The following is a 19,188-nucleotide window of genomic DNA, read 5'->3' as shown; positions in this document are numbered from 1 at the left end:
TTATCTTGCTTTTCCTTTTTGGATTTTTATGGCAGTTTTAGGAGTAAAGAAGTTTTTATGAAGCTCAATCGAAATTTATATGTAAGTTTTGACCAAGGAATTTGAGGGACACAGGCTTATATCCTACACGAGTGTTGACTGCAATTGCGGAATTATTTGAAGTTGATCAATTACTTTTTGACCATCCATCTTTTTCAAGAAAAGTTCCCTCCAATAAGATCCTTTTGAATTCATTACAATTCCAAATATACTACTCATCTCCATGTACGTTCTCCATCTTGAAAAGTCCTCTCTTTTACCGCTATTCAAATCCCTGTTCCTCTCCTCTATGATGTGTAACTCCAGTCAAGAAATCACTGCTGAGACTATTCTATACCACCACCACTACAAATAGCAGAAAACAATTGACCCTTCATGCTCCACCCATAAAAAAAACTCATGGGCTCATCAACACGATCCAAGCCTCATGCTGTGTGCATGCCTCTCCCAGCTCAAGGCCACATAAACGCCATGATAAAGTTAGCGAAGCTCCTCCACTTCAAAGGCTTCCACATAACCTTCATCTACACTGAATCCATCTACAATCGAATACTTGCCAGCAGCTCTCCAGACTCTCTTCCGTGCTCCACTGATTTCCAATTTGAGACGATCCCTGATGGCATGATGGCGGGTGATATGGTTTCTTTTTTTGAGTCTGTTCGTGATGATTTTGCTGATCCTTTTGGTGAACTTGTTAAGAGACTCAATGAGCCTTCCTCTGGAGTTCCTCCGGTGAGCTGTATAATTTCTGATAGCTTTACTAGTTTCACGCTTGGGGTTGCTGCGGAGCTTGGAATACCTGATGTTTTCTTTTGTTCTGTGAGTGCTTGTTCCTACTTGGGCATGCTTCAGTATGATGAGCTCATCCGAAGAGGGCTCGTACCACCCGAAAGTATGTCTCATTTTCATTTTCGTATCAACTTTTTTTCATTACTGTTCATAGTAGAATGTTCTTTATTTATTGGATTAATTGTGGATAGAACCCCGTGTACTATCGCCAAATCGAACTTACTATCCTTGTAGCTCTATTGGTGTAGACAGACCCCCTAAAAAGGTTCTATTGTTGCAGTAAACCCTCTGAGTGAAAACCTTTTGTTGCAGATTGACCCCCTCAAAAGAGTATAATTTTTTTTCACTCTGGGGGTCTATCTGCAACAATAGTAACTATAGGGGTAAGAAGTTCAATTTGATGATAGTACAGCGGGTCTATCTGCAATCAACCCTTACTTATTCAAATTTGCACCGAGTAGATCTCTCTTTGTTATTTAGATAACATACAAAATTAAGGAGGATAGATGCAAGTTACATCACAAGTTCATTCAATCATACTGTTGAGTTGGTAAAAGTTGCATATTGTATCTCGTCCCTTAATGGGGGCTTGAGTTTTAGTATATTCTTCAATTCTCATCATGTACTTGTTGAATTTTGCTGTGATGACAACTGCAATAAGACTTCTTCGGCCATTTGAAACTATGGGGGGAAAACTTACTTGATGTAACTATCCCACTAGAACAAGACAGACTGGCCACCAAAACTAGGACAATCACTGAAGAAAAAGCACCTTGAATAAGACAGACTGGCCACCAAAACTAGGACAATCACTGAAGAAAAAGCACCTTATTGTTATTATGATGTTGCTTTTGACTGGATTTGTTAGGAATTTAACGCCGAAATCCCTAATGCAACGGAAACGCAGAATAGAGAACAGTACACCAAGTTTTAACAAGGTTCGGTAACTGCTTACGTCCTCGGGAGCCACACAGATAATTTCTTATTAATCAAACAAGAAATTACAATTTAGGAGCAGATCTCAAAACTGAGATTTCTCAAATAAACACTGTAGCTACAGTGTTAATAATTAAAAGGTATGAACCCTTTCAATTCTCACTTGAGAATAAATGAATAACCCCACAATATAAAACCCCTTTTAGTTCTCTCTCTCTCTTCTTAAATCCCCCTTCAATCACTGTTGAAGTTGGGGATTAAAAACAAAATCGCAGCAGCGATTTTAGGGCAGCCGCCAGAGAGAAAATCGGAGGAAGGGGGAAAATCGCAGCAGCAAAACCCTAGGCGATGGGGGGTTATATAGGCGGAGATGAGGGGCTGGCGACAGCCTGTCGCCAGCGAATAACCCTGACGCAAAGGTCGGGTTCGCCAAAAAGAACGCAGAGCTCGGGGAAGGCGAACGCAGAGCTCGGGGGAGGCGAACGCAGAGTTCGGGGGAGGCTCGAACGCAGAGCTGTGCGAACGCAGAGCTCGCCTGTGCTGCCGAAGATCGCCTGGACCTCGCCGCCTGTGGCTTCGCCTGTGACTACCGGAGCTAGGTTGGTATCCACCCCCAACCTAACAATCTCCCACTTGGAGACCAAACCGACGTCAATCAGGCTATCTCATCAAGCTCCTCTCTGTTTGCGTCAAAAGTTGGTTTTGTCATGGAATTCATTATATCTTCGGTCGATTACAATAAATTCAAAAGAAATAGTCTTTTTATAAGACTTCTTTTACACAACAAAAGGAAAATTACAACTCTTGAGAAACAAACGCAGGATCGTTGTTTGGATCACTGCTTGCGTGGGATCTTTGCCTGTGCCGGGGGTGCGTTAGCCCGTGGACCACCAAATCACAGATTCTGATTTAAGCCGCGACACCATAGGCTGCCGCGCCTTAGCCGCGACACCTTGGGCTGCCGCGCCTTAGCCGCGACACCTTGGTCTGTCACGCCTTTGCCGCGACACCATGTTTTGCCGCGCCGCCATGTGTTGCTTGATGACGTGTATATTGTTCTTCTATATCGTCTTGAGTGGTGTTTGAATGTCTGTAAGCATTTTTTGATGTCTACAGATACCCCCTCCAAAGTATCTCAGACTCATCATTTTTTTAGAGAGGGGTCTGGGATACTTTGGATATGATAAGCTTTCCCTGCAATTTCTCCAGTGCTTTGTTGAGGAAATTGTGCAGAATGGTTTGTGAATGGCTTCAATCCTTGATTTCTTCATCTTTTAGCCTATTCAGTACTTTGTAGAATAGCTAAAATTCCTCCGGTTCTGTGTTTATCGCGTGGCCGTTGTCGAAATCTCGAATTAGAACTGCTGTTGAAGAATTTGAGAAACAGTTTATACTCATATACTATATTGGAGTGTTCGGGAAATAGTTTAACCTCATATACTCGTTGGGAGGTTCAAGGAGATGCAGTTTATACTCATATACTCATCGGAGTGTTCGGGAAGTAGTTTAACCTCATATACCCGTTATGAGGTAACCAGGTTATTCTTAAGAATATTTTGAGTAATATTCTCCAGAAACTTCCTGTTGAGATTAGGGAAATAGTTTAGACTCGTATACCTATTGGAGTATTCTGGTCTCTTGTTTGTTGGTAGAGATGAACCCGATAATGGAGAGGAAGAATTTTATATTCTGTCTCCTGGTCTCTTGTTTGTTGGTAGAGATGAACCCGATGATGGATGGACCTCTCGTTCATGGAACGAATCGAGAGGGGATTTTGGCTTTGGTCCTAACTGTTTAAAGGTTTGACCAAGATGGGAATTTGAGACGATCCTAACTGTTTAAAGGTTTGATCGTTCAATTTGTGGACCTCTCGTTCATGGAACGAATCGAGAGGGGATTTTGGCTTTGGTCCTAACTGTTTAAAGGTTTGACCAAGATGGGAATTTGAGACGATCCTAACTGTTTAAAGGTTTGATCGTTCAATTTGTGGACCTCTCGTTCATGGAACGAATCGAGAGGGGATTTTGGCTTTGGTCCTAACTGTTTAAAGGTTTGACCAAGATGGGAATTTGAGACGATCCTAACTGTTTAAAGGTTTGATCGTTCAATTTGTGGACCTCTCGTTCATGGAACGAATCGAGAGGGGATTTTGGCTTTGGTCCTAACTGTTTTTTTGGCTTTGGTCCTGGGAGTTTTGAGACGATCCTAACTGTTTAAAGGTTTGATCGTTCAATTTGTGGACCTCTCGTTCATGGAACGAATCGAGAGGGGATTTTGGTTTTGGTCCTAACTGTAGTAAAGTTTGACCAAGTGGGAGTTCGAGACGATCTTAACTGTTTAAAAGGTTTGATCGTTCAATTTGTGGACCTCTCGTTCATGGAACGAATCGAGAGGGGATTTTGGATTTGGTCCTAACTGTTTAAAGGTTTGACCAAGATGGGAATTTGATACGATCCTAACTGTTCAAAGGTTTGATCGTTCAATTTGAGGACCTCTCGTTCATGGAACGAATCGAGAGGGGATTTTAGTTTTGGTCCTAACTGTTTAAAGGTTTGACCAAGATGAGAATTTGAGACGATCTTAACTGTTTAAAGGTTTGATCGTTCAATTTGTGGACCTCTCGTTCATGGAAGGAATCGAGAGGGGATTTTAGTTTTGGTCCTAACTGTTTAAAGGTTTGACCAAGATGGGAATTTGTGAGGGAAGATTGATCTAAAGAGGTGATCGAATCTCATCTCAGCAAAAGAGTATTCAGAAGTTATATGGGAATTTTGTGAGGGAAGATTGATCTAAAGAGGTGATCGAATCTCATCTCAGCAAAAGAGTATTCGGAAGTCATAGTAGGAGTTTAGTGTTTATCACTTTGTTCATAATGATCGGGGTTATCCCTAAGAATATTACATTTAACATTCTTCCGGGAACTTCCCGTTATATGATTTATCCACCCCCAGCTTCCTTTGCGAAACCGGGTTTAACATTGTACTCAGTTGGATAATCGAGAAGCAGTTTATACTCATATACTCTTTGGAGTGTGGGGAAACAGTTTATACTCGTGCACCCACTGGAGTTTGGGGAAACAGTTTATACTCGTGTACCCAATGGAGTATTCTGGCCGTCTTTACTCGACTTCTTTCGTCGTTATGACGCCGGAGTCAATTAGGGCTTGGATCCTGTTTTTAAGTCCAAAGCAAATCTCGGTGGGATGAAGAACCCTTCTGTGGTACGCACAGTAATTTGGATCCGTAATCATCTTAGCTCCATCCTGATCTTTAATAGGTGGTAGCTCGATTTTGTCATTAGCGAGGAGGTATTCCAAGATGGCTGGAGCTTCATCATCTTCGAAAGAATATTCTTTTTGAAACCTCGGATCGAGAGTCGCATTCTCAATGATTGCAGATGTCATTGGTTGGCCTCTCTCAGCTTTCTTTCTTTTAAGAAAGTGCTCAGCTTGTTCACCCCGAGATTTTAACTCCTTCCAAGTTGTGGATGGCACAACCCCCAGAGCTTCCAGGACATCGATGGAGAGGTTATTGTGGCATGTTTGCAGGATGAACTCCTTCGTGATAGGATCTCTGCCTCGTATACTTTTCGGAGTGAGGGGAAACAGTTTATACTCGTGTACCCAATGGAGTTTTATGGTCGTCTTTACTCGACTTCTTTCGTCGTTATGACGCCGGAGTCAATTAGGGCTTGGATCTTGTTTTTGAGTCCAAAGCAAATCTCAGTGGGATGAAGAACCCTTCTGTGGTACGCACAGTAATTTGGATCCATAATCATTTTAGCACCATCCTGATCTTTAATAGGTGGTAGCTCGATTTTGTCATTAGCGAGGAGGTATTCCAAGATGGCTGGAGCTTCATCATCTTCGAAAGAATATTCCTTTTGAAACCTCGGATCGAGAGTCGCATTCTCAATGATTGCAGATGTCATTGGTTGGCCTCTCTCAGCTTTCTTTCTTTTAAGAAAGTGCTCAGCTTGTTCACCCCGAGATTTTAACTCCTTCCAAGTTGTGGATGGCACGACCCCCAGAGCTTCCAGGACATCGATGGAGAGGTTATTGTGGCATGTTTGCAGGATGAACTCCTCTGTAATAGGATCTCTGCAATTCATCGCCATGTTACGGAAACGCTTGACAAAATTGTCGACTGACTCTCCGTCTTTTTGCTTCTCATCCAAAAGAGTTCCGATTGACACTTCGGTGTCATCATCGAAGAAGTTGCTGAGGAACAAACTTTCCATGTCATCCCAGCAATTGATGCTCCCTGGCTTGAGCCGTCGGTACCAATCGAAGGCGGGCCCACGAAGGGTGCCAACGAATGACCGGATCATTAAGGCCTCGTTTCCAGAGATTATGCCCAAATGAGACTTGAAATAAATCAAGTGTTGAATCGGCGAACTCTTCCCTTCAAACGGTGTGAAGTTAATCAGATTGAATTTGGTCGGGTATGGTATTGAATCCCATTCCCTCGGATAAGGACATGGAATACCCGTCTTCTTAACTTCTTGAGCCGTCATCAAAGCATTGATTTTGTCTTCAAGTTTTTGCATTTTCCCGTCATCGTCTTCATTTCTTTCTGAATGATGTCGAGTAAAGATAATTGGACCACCCCCAGTGAGAGGTGCTATTGAACCACCCCCAATATCGTTATTGGGAGGATCCGTTAAACCACCCCCAGCGTTATTGTCATTGGGAGGTGTATCAGCCATAATGACTTCATCCACCTCTGGATCACTGTCCTCTACAACATTCCGAGTGTGGTGGCTGGATTCAAGTCGCTGATTGGACTCAGGAGGTTGAGGCTGTTGAGTTAACAGTTCTCTCATTTGTTGGATAGCCAACTTCATTTCTGTCTTCACTTCAGCTCTAATTTCTTCACGTTGTTTGGCTAGAGCTTCCTGAAGTATTTGAGTGAACTGATCAGCAGTGATTGTGAATACTTCTCTGATTTGTCCTGTGCTAGACATTGTATCATCAGAAGCGATTGCAGAATAAGTGTCCGAGAATTCATCCTCCGAGGACATTCCTTCTTGCATTCTCTTGTAGTCTCTGCGTCTGATAGCTCCTAATTGGAGTCGAGACATCCTTTGAGCAATTCTTGGATTGACTTTTCCTTTCGGGGAAAAGTCGGGATTTGAGTCACTTGAATGCTGTTTAGACTTTCTTCTATCAGCTACGTTGATGGTGACTTCAGGGAATTCATCATTTTGGGCAGCTGATTTTCTTTTGCGGAAATGTCTCAGCTTAGGCTTTGATAATGCAGAGACTTTTCGTGGGATGATTTCTCGTTTGAAACAGTCACATTCTGATAATGCTGTTTTGACGAGTCGTGCACAGGAACAACGAGAGTTTATCTCTCGAATAACTCTCTTTCGAAAATTATTCACAACCTCAACTTGATAATACGATTCATCGGTATGATTGCCAAAAAATCGTATCGTCTGTTGGTATGATCTCCCAGGTATGACGATATCATTTGGTGAATGCGTCTTCTTCTGGGAGTATAAAACCTTGTTGGCATTCTCAGGACAATTTATTTTTGTCTTTAAGCGATCCAAGGTTATGTCGGGAGTCGCACGTTTAGAACCACCCCCTTGTGGGTATGGAGTCTTAACGGGCTCCGAATGCTGATTTTGCATAAGTCCAGACTTCAGAATCCAAACTTGGCGGAGTTTTGGTGATTCTTTGGTCACCGTTTCCTTCCTCCTTTCTCGTCTTTGTTGTAAGAGAGCACGGGCATGAACAACGTTTGCACGACGTTTTTGTATACGTTCTTGGAGGGTCGAACGAGCCCTTTTGATGAGTGTCCATTCCTCCGTTGTGAATTGTGCAGAAACGTGAGTAGTTCGTCGTTGCGTTGAACGAACCACTTGTTGTTTCCTCGACTCTAAGTCCGCATAATAACGAACTCCGTCGGTTTGTTCAAATGCCTTAGCTATTTGACGAGCAAGACGCTGACGCTGTCTCTGACGAGCTCTTTTCGTCAATGTCGTCGGGCTTTGATTCGATGACTCTTCAATTAGATAAGAGCCATTTTGAGCAGAGGTGTTGCGAGTGAAATTCTCAGCAACAATCAAGCGAGAGTCTTCATTTTGTGCCTTCTTTGGCATGCAACTCTTCCTCAATTGTGAGATCCTCTTGTACTTGCGAGATAATGAAGATCTTGAAGAGGATGATGAGAGATATTCCTCAAACTTGGTCTGGTCGAATTCGTATTCGACCATGGATTCAACTGGAATCTTGATCGGCTGCGACACGACGGTCTCGGCAGCGAGACCGTTGGCTCCCACTGTGGTCGCCAGCTTGTTTGCGTCAAAAGTTGGTTTCGTTGTGGAATTCATTATATCTTCGGTCGATTACAATAAATTCAAAAGAAATAGTCTTTTTATAAGACTTCTTTTACACAACAAAAGGAAAATTACAACTCTTGAGAAACAAACGCAGGACCGTTGTTTGGATCGCTGCTTGCGTGGGATCTTTGCCTGTGCCGGGAGCGCTTTGACTCGTGGACCACCAAATCACAGATTCTGATTGAACCGTGAGGGGTTTAATGATTCTTCCTTCGTTTATCGAAGTAAGAATTTGAAGCGAATATCTTATCGATGTAAGATGTTCACTCTTCCAAAGATCAAGTCTGAGCTTAGATCTCTAGGACTCGCTAGAAGCTTCTTGAGGATGTTTGTGAAGAAGGAAGACTCTCTCTCTTGCTCTAATTCACCAAAACTCAAGGCTCTCTGCTCTAATCTCTCTGGAAAATGCTCAGCCCCCCGTCAATGATGTCCATAGGGGGGTATTTATAGCCTCCTTGGACAATAACTGAAGAAATAGCCGATCAACGACTATCCCTTTGACCGCGACATCCCGGACTGCAGCGGCTATTGGCGCGGCAGCATGGACTGCAGCGGCTATTGGCGCGGCAGCATGAACTGCAGCGGCCACAGGGGCAGTTACCAGCACGTTCCATCGTGCTTGAAACTGTCCTCCCACGACTTTTAACCACCTTTTTTCGTGGTTTAACTGCTTGTCCACGTCAGCACACGTTCTATTTCTGATACGCCGCCACGTAGACTTCACATAATCATCACATAACTGCCTCGTAACCGCTGTAGCATCCCCTATAGTAGCCGCGGCACCATGGATTGCCGCGCCCAAGCCGTGGCACTATGAACTGCCGCGTCTTAGCCGCGGCACTATGAGCTGCCGCGCTGTAGCCGCGGCACCATGAGCTGCCGCGCCCACACGCTGTAGTTTGCATTGTTCTGTGAATTCACATTGTTTTGTGTTGATTCACAGATCCTTTTGCTTCCTTTGGGCTTGTATGATCTCCCATGACTTAGATACTGATGTTTATCACCTTCTCTTTGTCTTGAGTGATATTTGGATGTCTGTAAGCATTTTTTTACGTCTACACTCTCCTGTGTGGCTCCGCCCTCATCATCTATACATGAAGGCCAACTGAAGTTGCGCATAACTCCAGTTTCTGAACTGTCACCGTCTTGGTTAACATGTCTGCTGGATTCTTACTTCCTGGAATCTTTTCCAATTTTAACACGTCATCTTCCAACAGGGATCTGATGAAGTGGTACCGAAGCGCAATATGCTTCGTTCTAGAATGAAATGCTGAATTCTTCGCCAAGTGTATCGCACTCTGGCTATCACTGTGCAAAACATTCTTCTCCTGTTTGAATCCCAGTTCTGTCAATAAGCCCTGATGAAATGCTGAATTCTTCGCCAAGTGTATCGCACTCTGGCTATCACTGTGCAAAACATTCTTCTCCTGTTTGAATCCCAGCTCTGTAAACAACCCCTGAAGCCATATCATCTCTTTACTGGCTTCAGTCACTGCAACATACTCAGCTTCCGTAGTGGATAGGGTAACGATCTTCTGTACCTGTGACATCCAACTAACAGCTGTAGTTTCAACGGTAAATATATAGCCGGTGGTGCTTCTTCGGTGATCAACTTCGCCACCGAAGTCTGCATCTACGTTCCTTGCACTTCTACCTCTCTCTTACCAAAGTGCAAACACTTCTGTGTGGTGCCTCGTAGATATCTCAGAATCCACTTGACCGCTTCCCAATGAGCTTTTCCTGGATTCGACATAAACCGGCTGACCACTCCCACTGCATGGCCAATGTCTGGTCTCGTACAGACCATTGCGTACATCAAACTTCCGATAGCTGAGGCGTAAGGTACCTGAGCCATACTCTCTTTCTCTTCTTCTGACTGAGGAGACTGATCATTCGATAGACGAAAATGACTGGCCAAGGTTGTGCTCACAGGCTTGGCGTTGCCCATGTTAAATCTCTGCAAAACACGGTTGATGTACTCCGTCTGAGATAACTGCAAGAGACCTCTCTTCTTATCTCTCGTGATTTGCATTCCAAGGATCTTCTTCGCTGGACCCAAGTCCTTCATGTCAAACTCTTTTGACAGCTGCTGCTTCAAACTCTTGATATCCTCCATATCTGCTCCTGCAACCAACATATCATCAACATACAGCAGTAGGATGATATAGCTGGACTGATAATTTTTGAAGTAGCAACAGTGGTCGGCGTTGCACTTCTGGAAACCTTTCTTGTGCATGAAGCCGTCAAACTTCTTGTACCACTGTCTTGGGTCTTGTTTCAGGCCATACAAGCTCTTCTTGAGTCTGCACACCAGGTTCTTCTTCTTTTCTTCTGAGAAACCTTCTGGCTGGTGCATGTATATCTCCTCTTCTAGATCTCCGTGAAGAAACGCCGTCTTCACGTCTAACTGCTCGAGATGAAGATCTTCAATTGCTACAATACTCATCACGGTCCTGATAGTATTTAGCTTCACCACGGGAGCGAAAATATCGGTGTAGTCAATTCCTTCCTTCTGCTGGAAACCTTTGACAACTAGCCGGGCCTTATATCTTCTGGAACCATTTTGCTCCTCTTTCACCCGGTACACCCATTTGTTGTGGAGTGCCTTCTTACCCGTGGGCAACTCAGCTAGTTCCCACGTCTGGTTTGATATGAGAGACTTCATCTCATCTTTCATTGCAAGCTCCCACTTGCTCGCATCTCCACACTGACAAGCTTCATCAAAGCTTTCAGGCTCCCCACCATCTGTCAACAACAGATAGTTCATGTATCTCCTGTTGGGTACAGGAGGACGAGAAGATCTTCTTAATAGCGGAGCTGGTGCGTCGGGCTCCTGCGCACCATCTTGTTCAACAGGCTCTTCTTGCTGAGGACCCTCTGCATTGGGTTCTTCCGAGAGGTTACTCGGGACATCATCTGCATCTACAAATATTGACTCGCTCTCTGAGTCATCTGTCTTGTGCATGTCCTTGTACATTACCTTCTCGTTAAATATCACATCTCTGCTCCTGATCACCTTCTTGTTTTCGTTGTCCCAAATGCGGTAGCCGAACTCATCTTCACCATAGCCGATGAAAGTGCATTTCTTTGACTTGGGATCAAGCTTATTCCTGCCTTGATCACTAATATGCACGTAAGCTACACAACCGAAAACTTTTAGATGTGAGAGTTTTACCTCCTTTCCGCACCATACCTCCTCTGGTATTCTGTGCTCCAATGGAACCGATGGACCTCGGTTGATCAAGTAAGCTGCTGTGTTGACCGCTTCTGCCCAGAACTGCTTCGGTAGGCCTGACTGTACCCGAATGCTTCTGGCTCTCTCTGTCAATGTTCGGTTCATCCGCTCAGCTACACCATTTTGCTGAGGCGTGCCGGGCACGGTTCTCTCCATTCTGATCCCGTGCTCATAACAGAACTTCTTGAATCCAGTGTCTTCATATTCACCGCCATTATCGGTCCTGAGCTTCTTTATTCTCAGGCCGGTCTCATTCTCGACTATAACTTTCCATCTCCTGAAAGCTTCAAATACTTCTGACTTATGCTTCAGAAAGTAGACCCACACTTTTCGAGAGTGATCATCGATAAAAGTCACGAAGTAGTGTTTTCCACCAATGGACGCGGTGGTTGTTGGTCCCCAAACATCTGAGTGAACGAGCTCTAGCTGTATGCATTCTTCACACATATCCATCTCTACTGACTGCAGTCCTGGGAGTTTTCCCTTTGTGTGCATGATTTTCATCCCCTTTTCACTCATATGACCGAGTCTCTGGTGCCACAGCTTTGAAGTCTCATTGCCTGCTGTAACTGAGATCGAACAACGTGCACCTGCTGTCATATATAAGGTACCAGTCTTCCTGCCTCGGGCAATCGTCATTGCGCCCTTTGAGATCTTTCAATCATCTCCGTGGAAGGTCGTGGTATATCATTCGTCAGCCAACTGGCCTACGGATATTAAATTCTTTCTCAGGTCGTGAATATGCCTGACATCCTTCAGCTCCCATACAGACCCATTCAACTTAATTTTTCCCACGCCTTTACCCACAATAGCACATGGTTGATCATCACCAAGATATACGTATCCAAGATTTCCGGGGGTATACTTCTCGAAGAATTCTTTCTGAGAGGTAGCATGGAATGACGCTCCTGGATCTAACACCCAAGATTCCTCCTTGCTCTCCAAAGAGCATATCAATGCGTCGTCTCCTCCTGAAGTGGAGGTGACATTCACCTCTGCCTTCGCTGTTGGGATTTCTGGATTTGGATCTCCTATCATCTGATCCATTTCCTCTGGTTGAACTTTTACCTCTTGACTCTGTATGCAATACTGAAGAGGTTGTAGCTTCACCAGTCTCTCGCCGTCGGATCTCCTCACTGAGAACCAAATCACGAACGTCGTCGAACTTCAACTTATTGTTTCCCGACGAGCTACTCACAGCTGTGACTGTAGCGTTCCAACTCTCTGGTAGGGAAGACAAAAGTATCAACGCCCGAACTTCCTCATCAAACTCAATCTCAACTGAACTCAATTGGGTTGTAACCGTATTAAGTTCATTGAGGTGTTGTGCTACTGACGCGCCTTCCGCCATTTTCAGATTGAATAACCGCCGCATTAAATGAACTTTATTTGCGGCTGATGGCTTCTCATACATATTTGAGAGAGCTGCCATAAGACCTGTCGTGGTCTTCTCCTTTGCTATGTTGAACGCAACATTGCGAGTCAGCGTCAATCTGATAACTCCGAGGACTTGTCTATCTAGAAGGTTCCATTCATCTGCCTTCATAGAATCTGGCTTCTTCCCCGATAGTGGTTGATACAGATTTTTCTGATACAGATAATCCTCTATCTGCATTTTCCAGAATTCGAAATCTATTCCATCAAATTTCTCAAATCTCATTTTTGCCTCATCTGCGGCCATGGCTCTCACTTGAATCTGACTTTCTCTAGATCGTTTCACGTTCTGATACCAGTTGTTAGGAATTTAACGCCGAAATCCCTAATGCAACGGAAACGCAGAATAGAGAACAGTACACCAAGTTTTAACGCGGTTCGGCAACTGCCTACGTCCTCGGGAGCCACACAGATAATTTCTTATTAATCAAACAAGAAATTACAATTTAGGAGCAGATCTCAAAACTGAGATTTCTCAAATAAACACTGTAGCTACAGTGTTAATAATTAAAGGGTATGAACCCTTTCAATTCTCACTTGAGAATAAATGAATAACCCCACAATATAAAACCCTTTTTAGTTCTCTCTCTTCTTAAATCCCCCTTCAATCACTGTTGGAGCTGGGGATTAAAAACAAAATCGCAGCAGCGATTTTAGGGCAGCCGCCAGAGAGAAAAACGGAGGAAGGGGGAGAATCGCAGCGACAAAACCCTAGGCGATGGGGGGTTATATAGGCAGAGATGAGGGGCTGGCGACAGCCTGTCGCCAGCGAATAACCCTGACGCAAAGGTCGGGTTCGCCAAAAAGAACGCAGAGCTCGGGGAAGGCGAACGCAGAGCTCGGGGGAGGCGAACGCAGAGTTCGGGGGAGGCTCGAACGCAGAGCTGTGCGAACGCAGAGCTCGCCTGTGCTGCCGAAGATCGCCTGGACCTCGCCGCCTGTGGCTTCGCCTGTGACTACCGGAGCTCGCTTGCGTCATCCTGGAGCTCGTCGGAGCTCCTCCGCCGCCGGAGGTTGGTATCCACCCCCAACCTAACAGGATTCAGGTTTTCTCTAGCACTAGGAGTGATAAAAATTATATCTTAATCATTGATTATTATAAGAAAAAGTCAACACCATTCACAGACACATGTATGGTAGTTATATTCGGAAATGATTCATAATTATTTTGACCCAGATGAACGATTGTGCTTTTAAAAGTAGTCTCTTCGTTTTCAAATAAGAAACAGAGAGTTTTGGTTTTGTTCTTATGATAAATAGGTTAGTACTCAAAAACCATACGAGAAGCTTTTCTTTGTCAAATATGAAATTGATATCTGCCTCAACTTTCCATGTCAATAATAATTTACCATGCTCCTAAAGTTTATCATGTTCATGATTGTTAACTAGGTGAACGTGATCTTAGCAATAGCTATCTCGAAACTTCAATTGATTGGATACCTGGGATGATCAAAAGCATGCGAGTCAAAGATCTCCCAAACTTCCTTCAACAAGACAAAATCTTCAAATATTTCAAAGATGAAGTGCAATCAGCTCTTCAAGCCACAGCAATCATCATGAACACGTTCGACGAACTGGAGTTCCCAGTTCTTAACAGATTATCCGCAATATTTCCTCCTATCTACACCCTAGGCCCATTAAATTTGCTATATGATCACATTCCTGACAAATCACTGAAAAACGTCAGGTCTAGCTTTTGGAAAGAAGACCATGATTGCTTAAAATGGCTAGGTGACAGAATGCCTCAATCGGTGATATATATAAACTTTGGGAGTGTTGCAGTTTTCAAAAACCAACAGTTGATAGAGTTCGGATGGGGAATAGCAAATAGCGGTCATGATTTCTTGTGGGTTATCAGACCCGATATTGTGGACGGCGATTCTGCAATTTTACCAAAAGGGTTTTTAAGGGAGATCGAAGGGCGAGGTTTTCTTACTAGTTGGTGTCCACAAGAAGAAGTGCTTACGCATTCATCAATCGGAGGGTTTCTGACACATTGTGGATGGAATTCTACGATGGAGAGTATGAGCTTTGGTGTGCCAGTGTTATGTTATCCTTATTTTGGAGATCAACAGACAAATTGCCGGTATTTGTGTGATGAATGGGGGATTGGATTGGAGATTGGTGATGATGTGAGGAGAGAGGAGGTGGCGGAAAAGATTAGGGAGTTGATGGGAGGAGAAAAGGGGAAGGATATGAGGAGGAATGCAGCAAAATTGAAGGAGAACGCTACGAAGGCGAGCGAGGTTGGCGGGTCTTCGTTTTTGAATTTGGAGAGAGTAATCAAGGAGGTGCTTGGGAAAGAGAGAAGTTGCATCTGATTTTACCTAGTTTATGTTCAATTCACGGACTAGTATCATAATAAGGATGGTTTGATGGAGGGACGGTTTCCTATCATGTATCTTCTATATAGATATTGAACATGTGATTGTTTGCAAACTCAAAAGGTTTTTTTAAACTTCGTCTTCTTCTTCAAGCGTAACAGGAACAAAAATTCCGTTCATCAAATAGGATCTAATGTGTCTTTTTTGTTTGTTGCTGAGTTTACAGAATAAGTGAGATGTACACAGAAGCCCTTGGAAGGTCAAAGACTGGCAAAGGCCTATGATACTGATTTACTGAGGAAATGATTTTAAGAGGAGCAACGGTCTGATGCCGAGACGTACAGTCTTGTGAGACTCATTGTGCAGTTCAAGAAATGATTTCCTCATCTGCGCAGTTGTCTCTTCGAGGTAGAAACCAGTCTCTGATATAGAAGGGTTAATCGCGGGTAGGCCCTGCATTATGACTCGATTGCGGATAGACCTTATATTCTTGCAGATAGACCCCCTTTAGGTATATTGTTGCAGGTAGACGCCATGAATGAAAAAAATTTCGACTCTTTTACCCTAAGAGAGATAATTTTTTTGTGACAAATAGACCTCCTGAGGGTAAAAGTGTCAAAAAATTCACACGGGATCTATCTGTAACAATAGAACTGCAGGGGCTTTATCCGCAACTGGGAGATAGTAGAGGGGGCTATCTGCAATTAACCTGCTACGGAATACTGACACGGAATGGTTATGGAATACTGACACTGAAGGAGATGCTGGCTGATAAAAAAAACTTATCCAAATTTATATTTCTTTCTTTGTATAGAATTCTGAACTAAAAGAAGTGCTCTTTTATTAGAAGTTTTCTTCGAGTGAGGGATTGATTACTTTATGATCATCCATCTTTTTTGGGTCTCCGCCAGAAAGATTCTTCTGACTTCATTCATATTTCGGTCCTAAGTTTTATTGTCCTCGTATCCTGCTCATCTCCACATGCATTCTTTCTTATGGAAAAGTCCTTTTTTACTCTATTTAAGGAAAAGTCCTTTTTTTTACTCTTTTTTTTACGTAACCTTCATCTACACTGAATCCACCTAGGCTACCATAAGGGGCTGTTTGGTTGTTGTTGGTAAAGTTGTGTATTTATGACGCAACTTGGAAAGTTGTTGTCCACCTCATCAATTTTACTTTTATACTTTTCTTTGTTTGTTTTTGATTCCATTGGAATCATAAATTGCTTGTTTGGTTTGCAAATGTAACTTTAATTGTTTGTTTGGAAAGTGTAAAAAGTGGTCCCTACTCAAAAGATCATATTGGTTGAAATTATTTTTTATTATTTTTTTCTAACTTCAATGTCAGCTTTCTCCTAAAATCATGTCTTTTTTTTATGAAATCACTTTACAAGCCACATCAGCATATGAAATCATTTTACACTATTTTCACAACTACAAACAAACAATTGAAAGTGATGAAAGCTGACATTGGGACCCACTTTTTTACACTTTCCATCCTTTTACATGGTAAAAACATACAACCAAACAGCCCCTAAAGTACTCACCAGCAGCTCTCCGACCTCTCTCCAAGGCTCCGATGATTTCAAAATTTAGATAATTCCTGATCGTATGACGATGTTCTTTCCTTTATCGAATCTATATATTCACAATGATTTTGCTGAGCCTTTTGGTGAACTTGTGAGAAAGCTAAATGAGCCTTCGTCTGGGGTTCCTCCGGTGACTTGTATTCTTTCTGATAGCTTCACTAGTTTCACAACTGGGGTTGCAGCTGAGCTTGGAATACTTGATTTTTTTTTTTTACCTTTTGCTCTGTGAGTGCTTCGGTATGAAGAGTTCATCCGACGAGGCCGGATAGTAGCACCAAACAATATGTACGAAATAGTTTTCGTTTTCATTTGCATTGAAACTTTTTATTGGTTATTGTTTGTAGTTGAAGACTATTTATTTATTTATTTGTTTGTTTGTTTGTTCAAATTTACGCCAAGTAGTTCTCTCTTTGTTATTTAGATGACGTGCACAGTTAAGGAGGAAAGATGCAGGTTACATCATCACACGTTCACGGCTCAGTCATACTGTAGAGTTGATCCCTTAACGGGTTCGAATTTGATATATTCTTCAATTCTCACCATATACTTGTTGAAATTTGCTGTGATGATAATCGCAATAAGACTTAGGCCCTGATAAATTGTGTGTGTGTGTGGGTGGGGGGGGATCTTACTTTAACTAGTTTGCAAAGATTTAGCAAGACAGACCGGCCACTGAAACTAGGACCCATCACTGATGAAAAATCACCTGACAATTATCATGATAAGCAAAACTCACAGGCGTAGTATCTTTAATTGCAAAGAAGAAACAGAGAAGATGGCAAATTTGTTTTAATTTGGTTTTATTCCTATGGCTACTGGAGAAACAAATCAGTACTCGTAAAAACTATAGGAGGACAATCTTTTGCCAAATATGAAATTGATATTTGCCTCTACTTTGCACATCAATAATAATTTATCGTGCTCCTAAATTTTGTTACATTCGTGATCGTTAACTAGGTGAACACGATCTCAGCAACGCATATCTTGGCACTCCGATCGACTGGATACCTGGAATGATCAAAAGCATGCGAGTCGAAGACCTCCCAAACATCCTTCAACACGAAAAAAAATCTTCCACGCACTTCAGAACCGAGGTTCGAGCAGCTTCTAGAGCGTCTGCTATCATTCTAAACACATTCGACGAACTTGAACCCGCAGTTCTTAACGAATCATCATCAATATTGTGAATGGCGATCCAGCAGTTTTACTGAAAGAGTTTTCGAGTGAGGTCGAAGGGAGAGGTTTCCTCGCTAGTTGGTGCCCACAAGATGAAGTTCTTAAGCGTTCATCTGTTGGAGGATTCTTGGCACATCGTGGATGGAATTCTACGATATTGGAGAGTATGAGCTCAGGTGTGCCGGTGTTATATATGTCATCCTTTTTAGGGAGATCAACAGACGAATTGTAGGTATTTGTGTGATGAATGAGGGATTGGAGAGTAATCAAGGAGGTGCTTCTGACAGGGAGAAAATATATCTGGTTATACTCAGTTTAGGTCCAATATATCGACTAATATAACAAGAGAAAAATGGGTATGCTTGGTACCAAGTGTTAGGATATGTGAAGCCTAACTATCAAGCATGCCCTATACTTCAGAAGAGAGGAGGAACAAAGTTGGAACAGGAGGAACATGATCGACGATGGAGAAGTTCAAGTAAAAACGACGAAGGAGACAGTTTTCTACATCGCGGTCGACCGGGCATGGCGCGACGGTCGACCGACGTCGTGCACAGCTGGGTGCACAGGCCAGGAGCTCATCGCGATCGACCGAGCATGACGCTGCGGTCGACCGCCCAAAGTCCAGAGAGCTCGATCAGGAATAGGATTCGTCGCGGTCGACCGCACGTGGTGCGGCGGTCGACCGGAGTCGGGTTTTGGCTCAGTTTCGAATTTTAATCTGTTTTGTTCTGTTTCCTTTTTTATTGGTTAAACCCTTAAGTCTATAAAAGGGTTGATTAGGGCATGATGTAAAGTGACGAAAAATAGTGAATTTTTCTCCTGCGGCGGCCGTGGACGTGGTTTCTCACATTGAGAAGCGAACCACGTAAATCTTGTGTGTTTGAGATTGTTTGATTTTCTCTCTTCTCTCCTAAATCTCTATTTCCAAATCGCATCAGGGGGATTGTGCATCCCCAACACCAAGCACAAAAGTTATGCTTGGAAGTGATGTGACATAATCCCCTCAACTCATTCAAATGATTGCATATCCCCATGCACTCCTCAACCCATGTGAATGTGGTCCCCCATTTGAATGAATGGAGGAGATTATGCCACATCATTACCAAGCACAAAGTTTGTGCTTGGTACCAAGCATACCCATATTACTCATATAACAATAACAATGGTTTATGAGAAGAGGGTTCTCTGTCATGTGTCTGTATCAAGATTGTAACCATGTTTGATGGTATGCAAAACTCAAAAGGATCTTTAAACATCGTTGATATTTTTGAAGGAAAGTATGAGACGCTAATAACAAGAGCCACAGCCTGCTACCA

At 43.1% G+C, this 19,188-nt stretch overlaps 1 protein-coding gene across 2 annotated transcripts; it reads left to right on the top strand.

The window, feature by feature from the left end:
- Positions 424-18,200, top strand: LOC109819881 (7-deoxyloganetin glucosyltransferase-like). 2 transcript variants are annotated; one of them, XM_020385842.1, is made up of 4 exons: positions 424-931; positions 14,171-15,228; positions 15,332-15,513; positions 17,651-18,200. In XM_020385842.1, exons 1-2 carry the CDS (start codon positions 439-441, stop codon positions 15,100-15,102), a joined length of 1,425 nt encoding a protein of 474 aa, XP_020241431.1. In that variant the 5' UTR covers positions 424-438; the 3' UTR covers positions 15,103-15,228; positions 15,332-15,513; positions 17,651-18,200. The 2 variants fall into 2 exon arrangements, with proteins under 2 accessions (XP_020241431.1, XP_020241430.1); XM_020385841.1 differs by lacking the exon at positions 17,651-18,200 and having other exon boundaries at positions 15,332-15,985.

This window comes from Asparagus officinalis, chromosome 8, assembly GCF_001876935.1.
Source record: "Asparagus officinalis chromosome 8, Aspof.V1, whole genome shotgun sequence".
Lineage (NCBI taxonomy): Eukaryota > Viridiplantae > Streptophyta > Magnoliopsida > Asparagales > Asparagaceae > Asparagus > Asparagus officinalis.
Note: the sequence above shows the minus strand (reverse complement) of the source record. Positions and strands in the feature narration are given on the sequence as shown.

Bases quoted from the DNA above. Each gene is read 5' to 3' on its own strand.
- LOC109819881 (XM_020385842.1), top strand. From the start codon at position 439: ATGGGCTCATCAACACGATCCAAGCCTCATGCTGTGTGCATGCCTCTC. The intron at 932-14,170 runs GTATGTCTCATT...ATTGTTAACTAG, and splicing joins AGGGCTCGTACCACCCGAAA to GTGAACGTGATCTTAGCAAT.